Source organism: Glycine soja, chromosome 20 (assembly GCF_004193775.1).
Source record: "Glycine soja cultivar W05 chromosome 20, ASM419377v2, whole genome shotgun sequence".
Lineage (NCBI taxonomy): Eukaryota > Viridiplantae > Streptophyta > Magnoliopsida > Fabales > Fabaceae > Glycine > Glycine soja.
The window spans coordinates 40,788,035-40,811,208 of record NC_041021.1 but is presented as its reverse complement, the minus strand read 5'-3'; the positions used below and the strand labels follow the sequence as shown (position 1 = coordinate 40,811,208).

Here is a 23,174-nt window from a genome sequence, read left to right as displayed (position 1 = left end):
ATCATTCTTTTGTTACAAATTTTTTAGAAGAAAGTACCGTGTCCATTCGAAAAGTTTTGTACTAAGAAAGACAAAAAGTTTTTTAGTTCAAAAAGTATTCACAGAATATCATATATTAATGTTAACTATTAGTATTTATTATATATATTTATATAATTAAATTTATTGTAAATAAATATTTTAAATATATAAATTATATTAATATTAAAAAACTATCTATGATAAATGAATATCTTTAATTATATAGATTGAATTTTAAATTTATAGTAAATAATTTAAATTGCAATATAATTAAGATTGTTTTTAATCACTAACAATTTTAAAAGAAAAACTTTCACTTTCAAAATTGTCTACACGTTACCAAAGATGTAATAATATAAAATCAAAACTACAAACAAATAGTATTAATATGATTGTAGGAAATTTGGTTTATAAAGTGACAGCACCCTTGGGCCATTCATGATCGTACCTATAGCTTCCAATATTCTGTTTGTTTATTCTGATAATCGAGAGGACGACCAGGATGACTGGCGTTTCATCCATGCTTCTTTTCTTTCTATTTGTAAAATTAATATCTCAAGCCAGTGCCCAAATAGTCGTAATCTGTGATTACAGCAAGGTCGGAAATTACACAGCAGATAGCACCTATAACACCAATCTGAACACCCTTTTATCCACTCTCTCTTCCAACACAGAAATTAATTACGGTTTCTACAACTTCTCACATGGTCAAAGCCCAGACAGAGTCAACGCCATTGGGCTCTGCAGGGGAGATGTGGAGCCAGATGAGTGCCGCAGTTGCCTCAACTATGCCAGAAGCAATCTCACGCAGGATTGTCCAAACCAGAAAGAGGCAATTATATATTATGACAATTGCACGTTGCGCTACTCCAACCGCACAATATTTGGCAATCTGGAATTTCAACCTGGTCAGTATGTGGCGAACTTTTACAATGTAACGGACGTGGATGAGTTCAAGCAAGCGCTTGTGAACTTAATGAGGAAACTCAAAGGTGTAGCTGCATCGGGTGACTCTCGTCGTAAGTATGCTACGGATAATGTAACTACTGGAAATTTTGAAACCATATATGGTCTTATGCAGTGCACCCCTGATTTGTCTGAGACACAATGCAATGACTGCTTGGATGGGACTATCTCAGAATCCCAACTTGCTGTAATGATAAGGTCGGTGCTTTAGTTGTTAGACCCAGTTGTAATATTAGATACGAAGTCTACCGCTTCTACGAACAGACGACTGTATTGGACCCAGAGATACCACCATCATCGCCAGCACCACATCCGTTCGCCGACACTTCCCCAGAACCAGAAGGTACTTCTCAATATACTTAATTTCCTATAGTGTAATAACTACAGTTGAGCTTCACAAACTGAAACCTCAACATGACTTTATGATCTACTTTGATCATTTTCCTCTTTGTGGAGTTTTGTTTTCCTTATTCATTCTATTCAGGTAAAATTATTGCCAGTGTATTAGAGGTGCTTATATATGTATGTTGTCTATTTTCTCTGTAATTAGTCATTAGACTTTTTGATATTTTATTATCCTTAATCCTTGAAATGTTTAACCCAGCATAGGATTCTTGTTTTTGCAGAAAGTGGCAACACAATAGTAATTGTCATCTCCATAGTTGTGCCAACTGTTGTTGTCGTTTTGCTCATTTGTCTCTGCTTATATTTAAGGAGGAGGAAGGCTAGGAAAAATCTTGTAGGCAAGTCCAACTATCAATTTACTGTGACCTTTTTATTTCCAACTTCTTCCTCCACGGTTTCAAAGAAATATAAATATAGAGAAAAATCTCTGTAGAAAAAGTATATATGATGTATCATAATTTATAGTAATTCTTCCCTATAAGTAATAATTGAACTACATACAATCTATTAAACTGACAAAATATGAAATGTTTTTAATAATTCCTAGTACAAGTAAGTCACGGCCAGGAAGGTAAGAAATTGGGAGTAGTATCCACTTTGTGTTATGGTTTCAGGAAATTGTACCTCCCAATATTCAATTTCAGCTATATCATATTTGAAGTACTAAATAGTTTAAATTTGCTTCCTATGTGAAGTTAAAGAAGATGAAGTTGAGGATGAAATTAAAATTGCCGAGTCATTGCAATTTAACTTCAACACAATACAAGTTGCTACAGAAGACTTCTCTGATTCTAATAAACTTGGACAAGGTGGATTTGGAGCTGTTTACAGGGTAAGTAACTCTGTCCAATTCAGATACACATCATTAAAATTCAAAATATGTTATACCACCAGTTAGCAAAATATTTGTCATAGCTGACCGAGATCCATTTTCAGGGTAGGCTCTCTAATGGGCAGATGATTGCAGTTAAAAGGTTGTCAAGAGATTCTGGCCAAGGAGATACCGAATTTAAGAATGAGGTTCTTTTAGTGGCCAAGCTTCAGCACCGAAATTTAGTTAGGCTACTTGGTTTCTGCTTGGAAGGAAATGAAAGGCTACTTGTCTATGAATATGTTCCTAATAAAAGCCTTGATTATTTCATATTTGGTACGTCTGAATGACTGCATAGTTAGACTGCTTCTCTATATTTCACTTGTGGTTCAAGACAAAGCCTAACTATTCACACAAAATTAAAACTGATGGATGTATATGCAGATCCAAACATGAAAGCACAATTGGACTGGGAAAGTCGTTACAAAATCATTAGAGGTATTGCTCGAGGCCTTCTATACCTTCATGAAGACTCTCGACTGCGTGTTATACATCGTGATCTCAAAGCAAGCAACATTCTCTTAGACGAAGAGATGAATCCGAAGATAGCAGATTTTGGCATGGCAAGACTGTTTTTGGTGGATCAAACTCATGCAAATACAAGAAGAATTGTCGGAACCTGGTAAGTATTAAAATATGCTATAGATTATTTTTTTTCTTTTAAGAGTTTTATTTCAATCTAACATAAATTTCCACCAAATCTTGTATTAGTAGATTATTCGAAGAGTTTGAGTCTTAACTCTTAAGTAATTGTTAGAATCGTTCCCCTTTATATGACTGAGTGATAGCATAAAACAGCTTTTATAGTCACAGGAATTCAGAATTATAGCTTTGTCATTGGCAGTAGCAAGTAGCAATTGAAGCAGAACGAAACTAAGAATTCTATCCATATTGACATGCAGTGGATATATGGCACCAGAATATGCAATGCATGGACAATTTTCAGTGAAATCAGATGTCTTCAGTTTTGGTGTACTAGTTCTTGAGATTTTAAGCGGCCAAAAAAACAGGGGCATTCATCATGCGGAGAATGTTCTACTAAGTTTCGTAAGTCTTCCGTTTTTCACTAACTATTTTTTCTACTTTGTCAATTAAAAGTGTGGATTAGACGATTACAGGCTCCAGACAATTAACGTAAAAGTGGAATCCATGACCTAATAACAAAGTTTTGCAGGCATGGAGAAGTTGGAAGGAGCAGACAGCTATAAATATTGTAGATCCATCATTAAACAACAATTCACGAAATGAAATGATGAGATGTATCCATATTGGTTTACTTTGTGTTCAAGAAAATTTAGCGGACAGACCAACCATGGCTACCATTATGCTCATGCTTGATAACTATTCTCTAAGTCTCCCAATTCCCGCCAAACCTGCATTTTATATGAACAGTAGAACTAGAAGTGTTCCAGGATCAAGTGAATCGATAATTAAATCAGCTCAAGAATCAGAAAATGAGGTTGCAATAACTGAGCTATACGCTCGGTAGATTCTAGTTAGGAGGATGATATTCATTCATCATCTATGCTTCCACTCTCTTAAACAAAATACAACTGTTGGAACTCATGTAATTTGATCTTGCAATGTCTTGTTTAAATACACCACACATCCTTTGTTTAAACTGAGATTGAAGCCAGCGATATGACCTTCATGGTCTTTTGATATTGATGTTCAAATCTGTATTCATGAATTGCCGCTGCATTTATTCTGTACATACACATGATCAAAACTACAACACAAACCGTTTATATTTGAACCACTTCGATCTTTTCATGCAAATTAATGTCTGAACAACTGAACCACAAGTTGTTAAAAAAGTCTTAAGAAATAATAAAAGTCAAATTAAACCATAAAATGTCAGTTTAGTTTAGTTCGGATTTGATAAATCAAATCAAAACTAAACCAAACTAAACCAATCTCTATGACACCATTAACATAAAAAATGAAAGGGACTAAAATTAATTTTTCAAAAATTTGAAGGACTAATAAATATTTATTTTCTTAAAGACAAAAAATTATTAGAATTTAAAAGATTAAAAATATATTTAAACCTTTTAAAAATAACAAATTTCCAGTTATTGAAAATATTTCTCCTCGTGTTAATTATTAATTCAAATTCTTAAAAAAGCAAGAAAATGTAATAATGCAAAATTTTTAAAATTCATCAATTGATAATTAGTCTATAAACTTTCAGTAATGCTATACAATAAACACGAAACACTAATTCCACTTATGTGATTGGTTAACAATTAAATAGAAAAATAAAAGATAAGAGACGGATTTAAGGAAAATCAGGAAAAAAATATTTAAGCTTACGTACTTTCGTGCATGGTATGTTTCTTATACGTATCATTATCATTATTCTTTTTTCTCCCTTTATTTTAATTTATATATGTAAACTTTATCTTTCTTTTTCTCTTTTGTAAAAATATGCAATTTTTAAACTATTAATTTTTAATATTAAACTTTATTACTTATAAATGTTTAAAAGGATTTATTTTAATTTATTATAGATTTTAATACATTATTTTTTTCTTTATCATCTTATAATTTATTTTTTATTTTTTGATATACTATTATTTAAATTTGATGATGAGAATCATATTAAAGGTCAGATGGGTAAGTGGGCTGAGCTGGTGGCCCAAGAAGGAATTGTCCATGCGAGCAATTTAAGACAAACGACAGAGGAAGGGGGTCGTTTCACCTTGTGTTATGACTTATGAGCCAAGCTTTTGGTGGGACCGAGTCAAAATACGCCGGACATTAGAGTTCTTCTTTTAATGTGACACGTATCTGACAGGGTCTTCTAACACATGCAGCGACGAATTCAGATAACTTTCTAAATTGATAAATACTAATTACAAATCATAATGACGAGATGTTATTAAAACTTCAAAGCATTTTCTCTCGTGTTAAAAACAAAAATTCAAAGCATTTAGGACACACAAGGCACTACCAAACTAAATTTTACAGTTTGCATATATGTGAATGTGACCTCTTCAGCAAATTAAATGGTAAAAGTTTCGTTTCATACACGGTACGTGCCAAACAAAGTTTTTATAAACGTACCAACAACACAATTTTACTCAGCAAATTAATCACTTCAATTCCCTCTCTGAAAGAAAGCAATCATAATTAATGCCTATTAATTATTTCCTCAATGCAACATTCCTTTATTTGTTGTATCCTTTTCATTATTATTACTATTAGTGATAAAGGCAGATTCACAGCCAATAGGACTTATCACACCAACCTCAACACACTTTTATCCAATCTCACTTCCAACAAAGGAATCGACTATGGTTTTTACAATCTCTCTTACGGCAAAAACACTGACAAAGTATACGCCATTGGGCTGTGCAGAGGAGATGTTAAACCAGACGAATGCCGCAGCTGCCTAAACAATTAATTCGTAATTTTCCAAACCAGAAAGAGGCAATTGGGTGGTACGACAAGTGCATGTTGCGCTACTTGCTCTATATTTGGCCTCATGGAGACTTCACCTTTGTTTTATATGTCGGAAATAACCAATGCTACGGACATGGACCAGTTCAATCAAGTGTTGGGGAACTTGATGAGGAATCTAACAGGCATAGCTGCATCAGGTGACTCTCGTCATAAGTATGCCGCGGCAAATGCAACTGCTCCAAATTCTCAGACCATATATGGTGCTGTTCAGTGCACTCCTGACTTGTCAGGACAAGACTGCAACAGTTGCGTGGTTGAGGCTTTCTCAAGAATCACAACCTGTTGTGTCGGCAAGATACGTGGTAGGGTTGCTGCACCCAGTTGTAATATTAGATATGAAAACTTCCGCTTCTATGATGAACCTACTACGGCAGATGCACCAGCACCAGCAATGTGATTCCATGACAATTCCACCATCCACCTATAACGCTAATGGAAAATTATTTAACTAGATGCGGTTGCACTACGAATAAAATACTTTGTTATTATTGTTGAACTTATCTCACCCATTTTGTTTTCTCTGTGCTGTTCTGTGTAAGAACTTTACTATTTCTATCATCAAAGTTCAGAATTGTATTCACAAAATATCATTTTCTTTTGCTTCTATACACCTGCACTGAAGCTGCAACTCCCGTCCACTTTATCGTGGAGCCCCATATATATATTTTTTTCCGGGTTGTTTCTCTCTTAATTAATTGTCAAGCCCCAACCTTGATTGACCAGAGCACGGCAAGGGACTGAAAAATAAATTTTCCTATGCAGAATTTATAGACCCTTGCTTGCTTGTTGTTACGAATTATTGTGATTTCTTCCTATATTGAGGAAAAACAATATGTTGGAGACGCGACGACTAATAAATGATGATGAAAGGTGTTGGAGGGATAAGCCCACACTAAAGATTAAAAAAAACATGTTGGGTTGCCCCATTCCATTAATTAAGCCTAATATACTATGAGGGCAATTGAATTTTGCACCGTCCTTATTGCATCATGTACCTCTCAGTTTTTTAAAAATTCCAACCTATTTCTTCTTTCTTTTTTCGATCCTCGGCTTTCCTTCTTCCTCTTCCTTCTCCTGCAGTCAGCGCAAGTCCAGACCCTCCCCTTTCATTGTTCTTTTCTTCTCCAACTCAACTCTTCTTCCTAGAATTGACATTTCACAAGGGAATAAATACTTTTACAAAATGACCTTTCCATAAGGAAAAATCTTATGGAACACCTTTTTTGTAAGCAAAAATAGTGCTTTAATTTTGGAATGACCATTCCACAAGATACAAAATGTACTTCTAGAAAGGTTATTCTGGATTATAATTTTTACTTCTAAAATGGTTTTTTCATAAGCTAAAATAGTGCTTTTTTGGAACGTCATTTTCAAAAGATACAAAATACACTTTGGATTGCAATACGTTTTTGCTTTTGGAATGATCTTTTCATAAGCACAATAGTGATTTTCAAAACCCCCTTTCTAGAATATACAAAATACACTTCTGGAAAGACTACTCCAAATTTAAAAAAGTTACTTCCAAAATGGCTTTTAATGAGCAAAAATTCTTTTGGAATAACCATTTCATAAACAATTTTTGCTTATGAAAAAACTATTCTAGAAGCATTTTATACTTATGGAAAAGTCATTCTGAAAGTATTTTTGCTTATGAAAAAGTCATTTTAGAAGGATTTTTTTATAGTTAATTAAATTTGATAAAGGGAAAAGGAGGAGAAAGAAAATAAAAAAGGAGGGTAAAAGAGTCACTTACCTTCACGGAAGGAGGAAAGAGGACGAGGGAGCATGAGAATGAGGAGACAGGGAAAGGAGGAGTCACCACAAGAGGGAGGGGTTTCATTGTTGTGGGTGTGCCGTTGAAGAAAAGATGTCATTGCGAGGGTGTTCCACCAAGGGAGATGTCGTCACATATTGAAAGAAGGGAGAAGGGAGGTGTTAGAATTCAAAAATGGAGAGTAAAAATTTTCTTAAGAATATTATTGAGACAACGCAATTTAGAACTATTTGATGAATGATCTATCCTTTTATAAGTGTGTTTAGACATTATCAAATATCAATGAATGATATGTTGAAAAATATCAATGAACTATTAATATTATATATCAATAAATCAAAGTTAAAATACGCATTTAGAATTTGATTCGTTTAATCTTTATTCAACGGTTATAGGTATTGCAATTGCGTAAATACATGCAAATTTAACAGCACTAAATCTAATTCCAACTAACCAATTAGTAGTTGGAAATAGATTAGATGTTCTATCAAGGGATTATAGCATGATGACCTATAAAAGGTCTTCCCTGACTTGGTTCATACATTAAGAAGATCAAATTTACACTTTGAAAAAAAACTTATTTAAGTAAATAGGTCATGCCTTAGATGTTAAAAAAGTCTATTAAATTTTATAGGCTGACATATTTATATGCATACATAATATTTTGGCAAAAATACCAATTAGGGTCCATTTTACAAATTATTTACTAAAATAGATCTGTCTGTTTTGAAAATATTTACCGGGTGGATATGTTTTTTTACTACAACGCGTTTTACCGTCGGGCGCGTTCAACATAATAACGACACGTGGCAGTCATGGAATGTGGTGCTGACGCAAACGCTTTAGGTCGTGGTACTGACACAGACACTTTAGGTAGTGGCACTGACGCAGACACTTTGGGTCGTGGCGCTGACGCAGGCGCGTCCAGTAAAATAATTTTTAATTAAAATCCAATAAAAATTTTAATTTACAAAAATAATTTTTAGTAACTAAAATCCAATAAAATGAATAAAAATAGTTGAGTTCAACTTTTTCTTTAAGAATGAGGTGCTTTTAGTGGTCAAGCTTCAGCTCCACGACCCAAAGTGTCTGCGTCAGCGCCACTACCTAAAGTGCCTGTGTCAGTACCACGACCTAAAGCGCCTACGTCAGCACCACGTTCCATGACTGCCACGTGTCATTATTATGTTGAACGCACCCGACGGTAAAGCGCGTTGTAGTAAAAAAACAGACCCACCCGATAAATATTTTTAAAACAGACCCATTTTGGTAAATAATTTATAAAAGGGACCCTAATTGGTATTTTGTCCTAATATTTTATTATATTTTTATACTGTATAAATAATTATAATATATATATATATATAATATTAACATAATAATATAAGATTATATAGAAAATTACTTTTTATATCTATAATTTGCCTCTTGCACTTGTTCCAGAATGTAACATTCTAGATTTGGTGTTTTGAAAGCTTAAAAGAGGTTTAAAAAAAAACATTGAAGATACAAGAAGCAATTGTCAATTATATAATACTAATAGGCCTATTGACCTCTTTATAAACCTTATCACAAAGTAAAGCTTTTAAGCATAGTTTTCAAAACCAGACCACACCGTTCAATTTAATTAGGAATCGATTTAGTGACTCATCCGAATATTCTAACTGTAATAATTCATGGTCATAACATTTTGAAATTTTGTAACGCTCATCAGTTTTGAAAGCCATTTTGAATGGTTGTTAATGGATGATAATGGCCAATAAAGAATTGTAACAGCCAATAATGAGTGGTAATGGCTGATAAATGCATTCTTGATGGTAGAATGCCTATATAAGCACATGAATTTGGTCCCTGAGCTAATCCCTTCGAATTCAGTCTTGTACACCATCTAGAGAGAGGAAGAGAGAGAGCTTGGAAGAACCAAAAACAAGAAACTCTTCATAACAATGGCTGGAGGTATGTTTTGATCTGTAATTTCCGCATTTTGTTAATAACCTGTGTTTCTTTTGTAGTTTGTAATATCACAGGTTAAAAGAGATTTGTTCTAACATTTGGTATCAGAGCAACAATTGCCTCTGCCTTGTCCATTTTCGATTTTCGGTATTTTCCGATTTGATTTCGTTTATGGTATGAAGGGCCTTGTTTCTTAAAAAATAAAATTAGAAATATGTATTTCGTTTGATTTCCTTAATTTTGGCTTTTGAATCGTGAAAAATGGTGTCCAAATGAATGAAAAACGAACGGGTCTGCGTATGGGTCGGGTTTGACCTGCTAAAGGTTGAAGATGATGAACAGTGTTTTTTTTTTTTTAAAAAAAAAAAGAAAAAAAAAGACAAAAACTCCTACGTTTTGTGCTAGCTAGGTGTTGAACCCTTGACTTCAAGAACATTAATGTATGTGTAGACCACTAAACCAATAAAGCTTTTTTGATATGTTGTCGTTTTTAATACGTTATATACACATTCTGCTTTACAGTTTTTGGAATTTTGATTTAATTTATGCATGAATATATTCTAGAACATTTTATTCTATGCATATATATATGAAATCAAATGCATAATATTATATTTCAATTATAAAATTATATGAGAATCTTATTCATAATTATATTGTATCTTGATTTTGAAATGCAAAATACTATTTATTCTCATATAATAAATTTTTATGTCTAAGTGATCTTTATAATTTTGATTAATTATGGATTAGCCACAGCATCTATATTTGATTAAAATTATATATTAAGTTGGTTAAAGATCATATAAGGAATTAGACATAATATTGTAATTAATTATACTTATATAATGAATTTTATCTCACAAGAATTTTTATTATATCTGTATAATTAATTGGGATAAAATGACGTATTATTTTTCATGATTTACCCACAGGCATCATGATGTATGTATAATTTGTCGATTTTATCATAAAGTAAAAATTTACGATAGAAATTAAATTATTTTCATATTGTACCCGTAAAGCATGAATATTAAGCAAATAATTTGATTATTCTATCATAAGGTTTAATTGTTTCTTATTGAATTAAAAATTTAGCCCACAGACAATTTTTATGTCACAAGATTCAATTTTATGGTATGTTTACATTGATAAAAGATACAATTAAGATTAGTATGCCTCAAATTTTGACATAAGCCTTTGAATTTTGCAGCTTCTCAAACTATTAGTTTTTCTGATATTCAATGTGATGTTCTCGAACTCAAAGGAGATAACTATAAGATATGGAAGGAGAGAATTCTTTTACAATTGGGGTGGATGGACATAGATTATGCTATAAGGAAAGACGAACCACCTGCAATCACAAATGAAAGTAGCCCAGCTGACGTTGCGCTATATGAGCGGTGGGAGCGATCCAACCGGCTCAGCGTGATGTTCATTAAGACCAAAATCTCGGCTGGGATACGTGGTTCTGTTGACCAGCATGAAAAGGTCCGAGACTTGCTTAAGGCCATTGATGATCAGTTCATCACTTCAGATAAGACTTTAGCAAGCACCTTGATCATGAAGTTTTCTTCTCTTCGGCTCACCAGTGTGAAAGGTGTGCGTGAGTACATCATGAAAATGCGAGATATTTCAGCTCAACTTAAGAAACTAGGGGTTGATATGTCTGAGTCCTTCCTAGTGCATTTCATTTTGAACACCCTTCCGCATGAATATGGGCCATTTAAGATTTCCTACAACACACATAAAGATAAATGGTCTATCAATGAATTAATGACCATGTGTGTTCAGGAAGAGGAAAGGCTTGTAATGGAGATGGGTGAGAGTGCATTGCTGACTACTGCTTATGGGAAGAACAAAGCAATTAAGTCTCAAGCTTATCAGAAGGGGAATGGTAAAATATCACCTCAAGCTGATATTAAGAAGGTGGCAAAGTGTTTCTTTTGCAAGAAGAAGGGACACATGAAAAAGAATTGCCCCGGGTTCCAGAAATGGCTTGAGAAGAAAGGTAAATCAATCTCATTAGTATGTTATGAATCTAATATGGTTAGTGTTAATATTAACACCTGGTGGATTGATTCTGGATCTACTATTCATATTGCAAATTCTTTACAGGATATGCAAAACCTAAGGAAACCAGTGGGAAGTGAGCAAAGCATTTTATCAGGCAATAAGCTAGGCTCACATGTGGAGGCCATTGGAACTTGCATTTTGACTTTAAGTAGTGGCTTTATTTTAAAATTAGAAAGGACTTTTTATGTACCAAGTTTTTCCCGAAACTTGATTTCTATTTCAAGGCTTGTACCGTTTGGATATTCCTTTAATTTCAAAGACACATCATTTGAGTTATTTTATAATTCTGAATGTGTTGGGAATGGTATATTGTCTGATGGTCTTTATCTTCTTGGTTTACAAAATAATGCCACTTATAGTTCTATGCATGTTCAAACTGGTATTAAAAGGTGTAATATTAATGAGAATTCCTCTATGTTATGGCACCGGAGATTAGGACATATCTCCATTGAGAGGATTAAAAGGTTAGTGAAAGATGGGGTACTCAATACTCTAGATTTTGCTGACTTTAAGACTTGTGTGGACTGCATTAAGGGTAAGCAGACCAACATGTCTAAGAAAGGTGCTAATAGGAGTTCAAGCATATTAGAAATAATTCATACTGATATTTGTTGTCCAGATATGGATGCACATGGTCAGAAATATTTTATCACCTTTATAGATGATTATTCACGATATATGAATGTTTATTTGCTTCATAACAAATACGAAGCATTGGATGCCTTCAAAGTCTTTAAGGCTGAAGTTGAGAACCAATGTGGCAAGCAAATAAAAATAGTGAGATCAGATAGAGGTGGAGAATACTATGGCAGGTATACTGACAATGGACAAGCACCTAGTCCCTTTGCAAAGTTCCTTCAAGAACATGGGATTGTTGCCCAATACACTTTGTCTGGTTCTCCGAATCAGAATGGTGTGGCAGAAAGAAGGAACCGAACATTATTGGACATGGTGCGGAGTATGCTTAGCAACTCCAATCTTCCTAAATCCTTGTGGGCTGAAGCACTAAAGACGGCAGTGTATATATTAAATCGTGTTCCAACCAAGGCTGTCCCAAAGACACCTTTTGAGTTGTTTAAAGGTTGGAAACCGAGTTTGAAACATATGCGCGTTTGGGGTTATCCGTCTGAGGTGAGAATATATAACCCACAAGAGAAGAAACTTGACCCGAGGACCATTAGTGGGTATTTCATTGGATATGCCGAAAGGTCTAAAGGTTATAGGTTTTATTGTCCACATCATATTACTAGGATTGTGGAATCAAGAAATGCCAAATTTATTGAAAATGATTTGATCAGTGGGAGTGATCAATTGAGGGACTTAGGTTCTGAAATTGATTATATAGAATCTCAACCTTCCACATCAAATGAAAGATTGGTTGTAATTCATACCCCTCAAGTCCAAAGGGATGATGAACAACACATGATTGGCATTCCACAAACTGTTGTTGATAATCCAGTAGATCAAGTTGATCATCAAATTCATGAAAATGATGAACAACCAGTTGAACAACATGATCCCCAAGAAAATGTTGATGCAACATTAAGGAGGTCTACTAGAGTAAGAAAATCAGCTATTCCTAGTGATTATATTGTATATTTGCAAGAATCTGACTATAATATTGGAGCTGAAAATGATCCTGAAACTTTTGATCAAGCCATGAGTTGTAAAGAGTCAAATTTATGGTATGATGCCATGAAGGATGAGATGAGTTCCATGCAGAGTAACAAAGTTTGGAACCTTGTAGAGTTGCCTAATGGGGCGAAGGCCATTGGATGTAAATGGGTCTTTAAGACCAAAAAGGATTCATTAGGCAACATTGAGAGATACAAGGCAAGACTTGTTGCTAAGGGATTTACTCAAAAGGAAGGAATAGATTACAAAGAGACTTTTTCTCCAGTATCTAAGAAAGATTCTCTTCGTATAATCTTGGCATTAGTTGCTCATTTTGACCTTGAGTTGCAACAAATGGATGTGAAAACAACTTTCCTTAATGGTGATTTAGAGGAGGAGGTTTATATGAAACAACCTGAAGGTTTCTCCTCTAATAGTGGTGAGCATTTGGTTTGCAAGCTTAATAAATCTATATATGGTTTAAAACAAGCTTCCCGTCAGTGGTACCTTAAGTTTCATGGGATAATTTCTTCATTTGGTTTTGATGAAAACCCCATGGATCAATGCATATACCACAAGGTTAGTGGGAGTAAAATATGCTTTCTTGTTTTATATGTAGATGATATTTTACTTGCAGCCAATGATCGGGGTTTGCTACATGAGGTGAAACAATTTCTCTCTAAGAATTTTGACATGAAGGATATAGGTGATGCATCTTATGTCATCGGCATTAAGATTCATAGAGATAGATCTCGAGGTATTTTGGGTCTATCACAGGAAACCTATATTAACAAAATTCTAGAGAGATTTCGGATGAAAGATTGTTCACCAAGTGTTGCTCCCATTGTGAAGGGTGATAGGTTTAATTTGAACCAATGTCCAAAGAATGACTTTGAGAAGGAACAAATGAAAAACATTCCTTATGCTTCAGTTGTTGGAAGCCTCATGTATGCTCAAGTATGCACAAGGCCTGACATTGCTTTTGCAGTTGGAATGTTAGGAAGATATCAGAGTAATCCAGGTATTGACCACTGGAGAGCTGCTAAGAAAGTGTTGAGGTACCTTCAAGGGACCAAAGATTACATGCTTATGTATAGACAGACAGACAATCTAGATGTGATTGGTTATTCAGACTCAGACTTTGCAGGTTGTGTTGACTCTCGTAGATCAACATCTGGGTACATTTTTATGATGGCTGGTGGAGCTATTTCATGGAGGAGTGTTAAGCAGTCTTTGACTGCTACTTCTACCATGGAAGTTGAGTTTGTCTCTTGTTTTGAGGCTACATCACATGGTGTATGGCTTAAAAGTTTCATTTCTGGGCTGAAGATAATTGATACTATTTCAAGGCCTTTAAGAATTTTTTGCGATAACTCAACTGCTGTCTTTATGGCTAAGAATAACAAAAGTGGAAGTCGAAGTAAGCACATCGACATTAAGTACTTAGCCATTAGAGAAAGAGTAAAAGACAAGAAAGTGGTCATTGAGCATATAAGCACTGAGTTGATGATCGCTAATCCTTTAACTAAAGGCATGCCACCGTTTAAATTTAAGGATCATGTAGAAAGAATGGGACTTGGTTCCAATTTATGATTGTATACATATATGTAAAAATTGAAACTTTTATATTATGATATTTTCTCATATTTTGGTGCACATTGACTTATTTGAGAAAAATTATGTTTTGGACCAAGAATAAACATTGGGTTTATTCATGAAGTTTTATTACCACTTTAAGTATACTGCTTGGGAAATTGAGTATATTGTAATACATAGATGATATTACTCGTTATAAGAGGAACTATCACTATGATTCATATATTCATTTCTTAAGAAGATTGAGCATTAAGTCAAAATGTTTGGACCAAGTGGGAGAATGTAATAATTCATGGTCATAACATTTTGAAATTTTGTAACGCTCATCAGTTTTGAAAGCCATTTTGAATGGTTGTTAATGGATGATAATGACCAATAAAAAATTGTAACAGCCAATAATGAGTGGTAATGGCTGATAAATGCATTCTTGATGGTAGAATGCCTATATAAGCACATGAATTTGGTCCCTGAGCTAATCCCTTCGAATTCAGTCTTGTACACCATCTAGAGAGAGGAAGAGAGAGAGCTTGGAAGAACCAAAAACAAGAAACTCTTCATAACAATGGCTGGAGGTATGTTTTGATCTGTAATTTCCGCATTTTGTTAATAACTTGTGTTTCTTTTGTAGTTTGTAATATCACAGGTTAAAAGAGATTTGTTCTAACACTAACAAATAAGAAAACTTTAAAATTAGTGAGAATCAATCAAACTGACCCAAAATCGGTTAGAACTAATAAAAAAATAGTGCAAAGAACCGATTTGGATCGGTATTTTCTAAAAAGAATTTAAAATTTTCATTTTTTAAGTTTTTAAATTTAATATGAAATATTAAATTTATTTAACATAGTTATATATCTTGACAATCAATTAAGTTGTCAAATCTTCATACCAACTGATCCACACACGTGGCAGTTGAAGGAATGTATTCTTATTTATATTTAAAAATGGAGATGAGTGGATTTAATCATAGAAAAATGTTAAACGTAGACTTCATTTTTAGAGTGTATTTTGATTAGTATTCGACGAATAATCAAATATATGATGAGAAATAAATTGGAAAAAAAAATGGGCTAGCTGGAACTTGGAAGTGAGATAAAAGAGAAGTCAACATATGGTAATAATATCCCTTAATAACGTCAGCAAACAAGTCTAGACTAGTAACATATTTTAGAATATTCTAATCAGCCCTTTAACCAATAATTTAATTGGTTGTTTAAGATTTAATGTGATTTTTTATTCATTATATTTTACTATTTGGTTTTGACACGTTAAATTTAAAACATTTTATTTTAATTTTTTATGTTTTTAAAATATTTTGATTTGATGCTTTTCCTCATTGAAAATGTTTATATTTTGATAATTTTTTAATTTTAATTTTAAAATAATTAATTTAAATTAATCGCAACTAAAAACCAATAATTCAATTGATTGTTTAATTATAAATTTCATAGTTTCATACTAACATATCCTCCAGCGACGAAACGAATTTAGAGAAGTTTCCGAATTGAAAATGAGTTACAAAGTATCTTCTCTCGATTTAAAAGAAAAAATTCAAAGCATTTAGATTTAGGATACACGCGCGAGGCTCTACCATTCCCAATTTTACAGTTTCCTTTCAGCCTCCACATGTGGCCAGTCCTGCAAATTGATTGGTAAAAGTTTGCTTCAAACACGGTGCCAGAGAAATTTTGGTTATAAATTTTTTTCGAAGACCTATATGGTTTGCAACTTCATTTTTTTTTAAGTGAAAGTCATAAAAAGTAAATACGACTTTAATTTTCAATATTTTTTTAAATTTTTTAAAGTCATAAATTAAAATACGCTATGATTTTTTATTATTATTTATGTATAGAAGTCATAACTTAAAACACACTTCTCATTTTTAGTTTTTTTCTTATATATAAAAGTCGGGAAACGAATCACCACTTACGCTTTTTTCAAAAAAAAATTACATCGTAGATGAGTTTGCTTTTTTTGTTTAACAATATATTATAATGTTAATTATGTATTTTAATATATTCTAATTAATTAATTTTATTATAATATTTAACTATATCTTTATGTAGTTTAAATAAATACAAATGCTATATTTATTATAAACAATGTTCATAAATGTATTTATTATATAAAAATATTTGTTGGTTAATATATAATGCTATTAATTATAAAATTATAATAACTATGATAAATAATTTTATAAAATAATAATAATAATATTTTCATAATTTTCTAACATAGAAATGCTTATTTTTATCCAAGTATTTTGGGAAATAAAAGAAAATGATGTGAACCAAACGCATCCTAAATAACAAAACATAACAAAGCAAAATTATAAATATATTGAGGACTCAAGTTATTCACAGGTCATAAATATCCTACCATAGAAGATGAACTGTAAACGCAATCAGTTCCGTCTCCATCAGACACCATTCCCAGAACTACCTTCTTAAACAAATGGACATAGCTTGTTCAAATAATGAATAGCTGCCGGTCATATTAAAAACAAATGAATACTACTGATAAGAACGTGTGACTTTTCAATAATATCATCACTCTTTCTCTTTCGATAACATCTTAAAATATATTTTCATTTGCCATATTCCTTGAATGTTCCAATTGAATGTTTCAAAGACGACACCTATTAAAAGATACCGATATAAATATATGTTAGGTCGTGAATAAGTTGTAATAAAAATAATTTTTAAAATATAAAATTAATGAGGAATAAAATGAAAATAATTTTGGAGGATAGTAAATGAGAGATATTCCTAAAACTTGTTTCAATTGCTGTAACTATAATACATATAAAAATAAAAATCACATACAAACAAAAATAAAATTATGGATGGCGTTTAACATAGATTTTCTTTCCTTTCAATGCATTTAAATTGTCTTTGTTTAAGCTTTTTTTTTTCCTTTCTTCTCAACGTTAAAATTTAATTTATAATATTCTTCACTAATTTTGCCTAATTTTTTAATCATGAGATTTATCACAATAACCAAGTAATTAACAATCTAGCCATAAAATTTATATGATTCAGGTAATATTCAAGTTTGATTATTAATAAAAATTATTCTTAACCAATTTTATATATTTCTTGGTCGAACTCTGAATTAATTAATGTTTCTTTTTTCCATTAAACGGAATGTTAAGACAAAAAAATTAATCACAAAATTTAATAATTTATATTAATAAAAGAAACTGTCGAGTTTATTTATTATTATTAATATTTATTTATATATATATAATTTCTAAACAAAATAAATACATATGTTTACATCAGAGAAAACTATTCGTTATCTGCGTGAAAACTACTTCTGTTCTCAGTTTTAACTGTGTATTCTGTGTTTGTCTTCCCTCTTCTGTCTTTACCCACTTCTGTCCTAATCGGCTCTTCAAGCACGGTTTCTTTCAAAGTTTTTAATTTTGTTTACCGGAAATGGAAGAAGTTTCACGAGATTATGATTGGCATATTTTAAGTTTAAATGGTAAAATATTCACGTGTGATAAAACTAGCTAGTTGGTATAATATATTTTTAAATCTTTGAAGTGTAAAGATATTAGTTTTTGTTTGCTCATCGGATGCATTAGCTAAATCATTAAAAAATTGAATAATAACATAAAAATATTAAATATATTATACAATCGTTTTTTTGTTTCAATTTTTCTAGATCGAAGAAAGTACGGTGTCTATTAAGTCTAAGACAAAAAGTTTTTTAGTTCAAAAAATACTCACAGAATATCTTATATCAATATTAATTATTAGTATCTATTATATTTATTTTATATAATTAAATTTATTCTAAATAAATATTTTAAATATATAAATTATATTAATATTAAAAACTATGATAAATGAATATCTTTAATTATATAGATTGAATTTTAAATTTATAGTAAATAATTTAAATTGTAATATAACTAAGATTTTTTTTAATTACTAACAATTTTAAAAGAAAAACTTTCACTTTCAAACTTAGACACGTTACCAAAGATGTAATAATATTAAATCAAAACTACAAACAAATAGTATTAATATGATTGAAGGAAATTTTGTTTATAAAGTGACAGCACCCTTTGGCCATTCATGATCGTACCTATAGCTTCCAATATTCTGATTATCGAGAGGAAGATCAGGATGGCTGGTGTTTCTTCCATGCTTCTTTTCTTTCTATTTGTAATATTAATATCTCAAGTCAGTGCCCAGTTAAGCGTAACCTGTGATTACAGAAAGGTCGGAAATTACACAGCAAATAGCACCTATAACACCAATCTGAACACCCTTTTATCCACTCTCTCTTCCAACACAGAAATTAATTATGGTTTCTACAACTTCTCACATGGTCAAAGCCCAGATAGAGTCAACGCCATTGGGCTCTGCAGGGGAGATGTGGAGCCAGATGAGTGCCGCAGTTGCCTCAACTATGCCAGAAGCAATCTCACACAAGATTGTCCAAATCAGAAAGAGGCAATTATACATTTTGACAATTGCATGTTGCGCTACTCCAACCGCACAATATTTGGCCAAGTGGAAAATTTTCCTGGTCTCTATATGTGGAACTTAAAAAATGCAACGGACGTGGATGAGTTCAATCAAGTGCTCGCAAACTTAATGAGGAACCTCAAAGGAGTAGCTGCATCGGGTGACTCTCGTCGTAAGTATGCTACGGATGATCAAACTAGTGGAAATTTTGAAACCATATATGGTCTTGTGCAGTGCACCCCTGATTTGTCTGAGACACAATGCAATGACTGCTTGGATGGGACTATCTCAGAAATCCCAACTTGCTGTAATAATAAGGTCGGTGGTAGAGTTATTAGACCCAGTTGTAATATTAGATACGAAGTCTACCGCTTCTACGAACAGACGACTGTATTGGACCCAGAGATACCACCATCATCGCCAGCACCACCTCCGTTCGCCGACACTTCCCCAGAACCAGAAGGTACTTCTCAATATACTTAATTGCCTATAGTGTAATAACTACAGTTGAGCTTCACAAACTGAAACCTCAACATGACTTTATGATCTACTTTGATCATTTTCCTCTTTGTGGAGTTTTGTTTTCCTTATTCATTCTATTCAGGTAAAATTATTGCCAGTGTATTAGAGGTGCTTATATATGTATGTTGTCTATTTTCTCTGTAATTAATCATTAGACTTTTTGATATTTTATTATCCTTAATCCTTGAAATGTTTAACCCAGCATAGGATTCTTGTTTTTGCAGAAAGTGGCAACACAATAGTAATTGTCATCTCCATAGTTGTGCCAACTGTTGTTGTCGTTTTGCTCATTTGTCTCTGCTTATATTTAAGGAGGAGGAAGGCTAGGAAAAATCTTGTAGGCAAGTCCAACTATCAATTTACTGTGACCTTTTTATTTCCAACTTCTTCCTCCATGGTTTCAAAGAAATATAAATATAGAGAAAAATCTCTGTAGAAAAAGTATATATGATGTATCATAATTTAGAGTAATTCTTCCCTATACGTAATAATTGAACTACATACAATCTATTAAACTGACAAAATATGAAATGTTTTTAATAATTCCTAGTACGAGTAAGTCACTGCCAAGAAGGTAAGAAATTGGGAGTAGTATACACTTTATGTTATGGTTTCAGGAAATTATACCTCCCAATATTCAATTTCAGTTATATCATATTTGAAGTACTAAATAGTTTAAATTTGCTTCCTATGTGAAGTTAAAGAAGATGAAGTTGAGGATGAAATTAAAATTGCCGAGTCATTGCAATTTAACTTCAACACAATACAAGTTGCTACAGAAGACTTCTCTGATTCTAATAAACTTGGACAAGGTGGATTTGGAGCTGTTTACAGGGTAAGTAACTCTGTCCAATTCAGATACACATCATCAAAATTCAAAATATGCTATACCACCAGTTAGCAAAATATTTGCTATAGCTGACAGAGATCCATTTTCAGGGTAGGCTCTCTACTGGACAGATGATTGCAGTTAAAAGGTTGTCAAGAGATTCTGGCCAAGGAGATACAGAATTTAAGAATGAGGTGCTTTTAGTGGCCAAGCTTCAGCACCGAAATTTAGTTAGGCTACTTGGTTTCTGCTTGGAAGGAAATGAAAGGCTACTTGTCTATGAATTTGTTCCTAATAAAAGCCTTGATTATTTCATATTTGGTACGTCTGAATGATTGCATAGTTAGACTGCTTCTCTATATTTCACTTGTGGTTTAAGACAAATCCTAACTATTCACACAGCGTTAAAACTGATGGATGTATATGCAGATCCAAACATGAAAGCACAATTGGATTGGAAAAGTCGCTACAAAATCATTAGAGGTATAGCTCGAGGCCTTCTATACCTCCACGAAGATTCTCGACTGCGTATTATACATCGTGATCTCAAAGCAAGCAACATTCTCTTAGACGAAGAGATGAGTCCGAAAATAGCAGATTTTGGCATGGCAAGACTGGTTTTAGTGGATCAAACTCAAGCAAATACAAGTAGAATTGTCGGAACCTAGTAAGTATTAGAATATGCTATAGGTTATTATTTTTTAAGAGTTTTATTTCAATCTAACATAAATTTCCACCAAATCATGTATTTGTATATTATTCAAAGAGTTTGAGTCTTAACTCTTAAATAATTGTTAGAATCGTTCCCCTTTCTATGACTGAGTGATAGCATAAAACAACTTTTACAGTCACAGGAATTCAGAACTATAGCTTTGTCATTGGCAGTAGCAAGTAGCAACTGAAACAGAACGAAACTAATAATTCTATCCATATTGGCATGTAGTGGATATATGGCACCAGAATATGCAATGCATGGACAATTTTCAGTGAAATCAGATGTCTTCAGTTTTGGTGTACTAGTTCTTGAGATTTTAAGCGGCCAAAAAAACAGTGGCATTCATCATGGGGAGAATGTTGAGGATCTACTAAGTTTCGTAAGTCTTCCTTTTGTCACTAACTATTTTTTCTTCTTTGCCATTTAAAAGTATGGATTAGACGTTTACATGTTCCAGAACAGTAACATAAAAGTGGAATCCATGACCTAATAGCAAAGTTTTGCAGGCATGGAGAAGTTGGAAGGAGGGGACAGCTATAAATATTTTAGATCCATCATTAAACAACAATTCACGAAATGAAATGATGAGATGCATCCATATTGGTTTACTTTGTGTTCAAGAAAATTTAGCAGACAGACCAACCATGGCTAACATTATGCTCATGCTTAATAGCTATTCTCTAAGTCTCCCAATTCCCGCCAAGCCTGCATTTTATATGAACAGTAGAACTGAAAGTCTTCCAGAGATGCAGTCATGGGAGTACAACTCAAGGGAAACAGGATCAAGTGAATTGATAATTAAATCAGCTCAAGAATCAGAAAATGAGGCTTCAATAACTGAGCTATACGCTCGGTAGATTCTAGTTAGGAGGATGATATTCATTCATATATCATCTATGCTTCCGCTCTTAAACCAAAATACAACTATTGGAACTCATGTTATTTGATCTTGCAATGTCTTGTTTAAATACACCACGCATCCTTTGTTTAAACTGAGATTGAAGCCAGCGATATGACCTTCATCTGGTCTTTAATATTGATGTTCAAATCTGTATTCATGAATTGCCGTTGCATTTATTCTGTACATACGCAGGATCGAAACTACGACACAAACAGTTTATATTGAACCACTTCGGGCAAACAGAATTTTTTAAAGCTTCCAATGTCATTATTAAAGCATTCGCATCCTTCATGTAGCAATCATGTATCTTGTAATTCGTAGTGCATCATTGATGGAAGGTCTTGGCTGAAACACCAATTGTTCCCTCTCACCCAAGTTATGTACTTGAATAGCATTTGGTTTTTAGCAATCTTCATGTTAGCATGATAGAACTTTAACCAACTCTTCAGAAGTTTCTCGAAGCAGGCCAGCCAGAATATTCCATTGTCTTGCATCAATTTGATCCTAGATTCTATTGGGGAAAGATGACAACTAACAACATACCAAAAGCAAACTGGATCTCCTTTTTCCTCTGCAATTCAAAAAAAGTTCCACAAATTTCTCAGGCAACACATAATAATTTTAGACAAATAATAAAACACATGAAATAGAAATCCCTGCCTCATTTCATTGCTATCCCTAGGCATGTCAATGATCTCCGTGTGTGGACTAAGGTAATAAACAAATTTATTTACCTTATTCCTAGTTTGGATAGTGAAGGAAATTAACGAGAGAAAAAAATGGAGAGGATGAAATAATTTTGGCTTAAATATCTTTTTTAGTCATTGCAATTTAGAATTTTTTTGTTTTCAGTCTTTGTAAAAAAAATTATTTTATTTTTGTCCTTATAGCATTTTAAATATAATATTTTTCATTAAAAATAATTTACAAGGACGAAAGGTAAAAAAAAATACTAAATTACAAATACTAAAAATATATT

General features: G+C 32.7%; 1 protein-coding gene and 2 pseudogenes across 4 annotated transcripts; all 3 read left to right on the top strand.

The window, feature by feature from the left end:
• Positions 1-434: 434 nt before the first annotated feature.
• On the top strand, positions 435-3,945 carry LOC114402945 (annotated as a pseudogene).
• A 933-nt stretch (positions 3,946-4,878) lies between these two features.
• LOC114402113 lies at positions 4,879-6,183 on the top strand (annotated as a pseudogene).
• Positions 6,184-18,790: 12,607 nt separating this feature from the next.
• LOC114402928 (cysteine-rich receptor-like protein kinase 10) lies at positions 18,791-22,449 on the top strand. 4 transcript variants are annotated; one of them, XM_028365625.1, is made up of 7 exons: positions 18,791-19,691; positions 19,975-20,091; positions 20,449-20,585; positions 20,690-20,900; positions 21,009-21,246; positions 21,523-21,673; positions 21,801-22,449. In XM_028365625.1, exons 1-7 carry the CDS (start codon positions 18,833-18,835, stop codon positions 22,149-22,151), a joined length of 2,064 nt encoding a protein of 687 aa, XP_028221426.1. In that variant the 5' UTR covers positions 18,791-18,832; the 3' UTR covers positions 22,152-22,449. The 4 variants fall into 4 exon arrangements, with proteins under 4 accessions (XP_028221426.1, XP_028221429.1, XP_028221427.1 ...); XM_028365629.1 differs by having other exon boundaries at positions 19,675-19,691; positions 20,695-20,900; XM_028365628.1 differs by lacking the exon at positions 19,975-20,091 and having other exon boundaries at positions 20,695-20,900.
• The last annotated feature ends 725 nt before the right edge of the window (positions 22,450-23,174 follow it).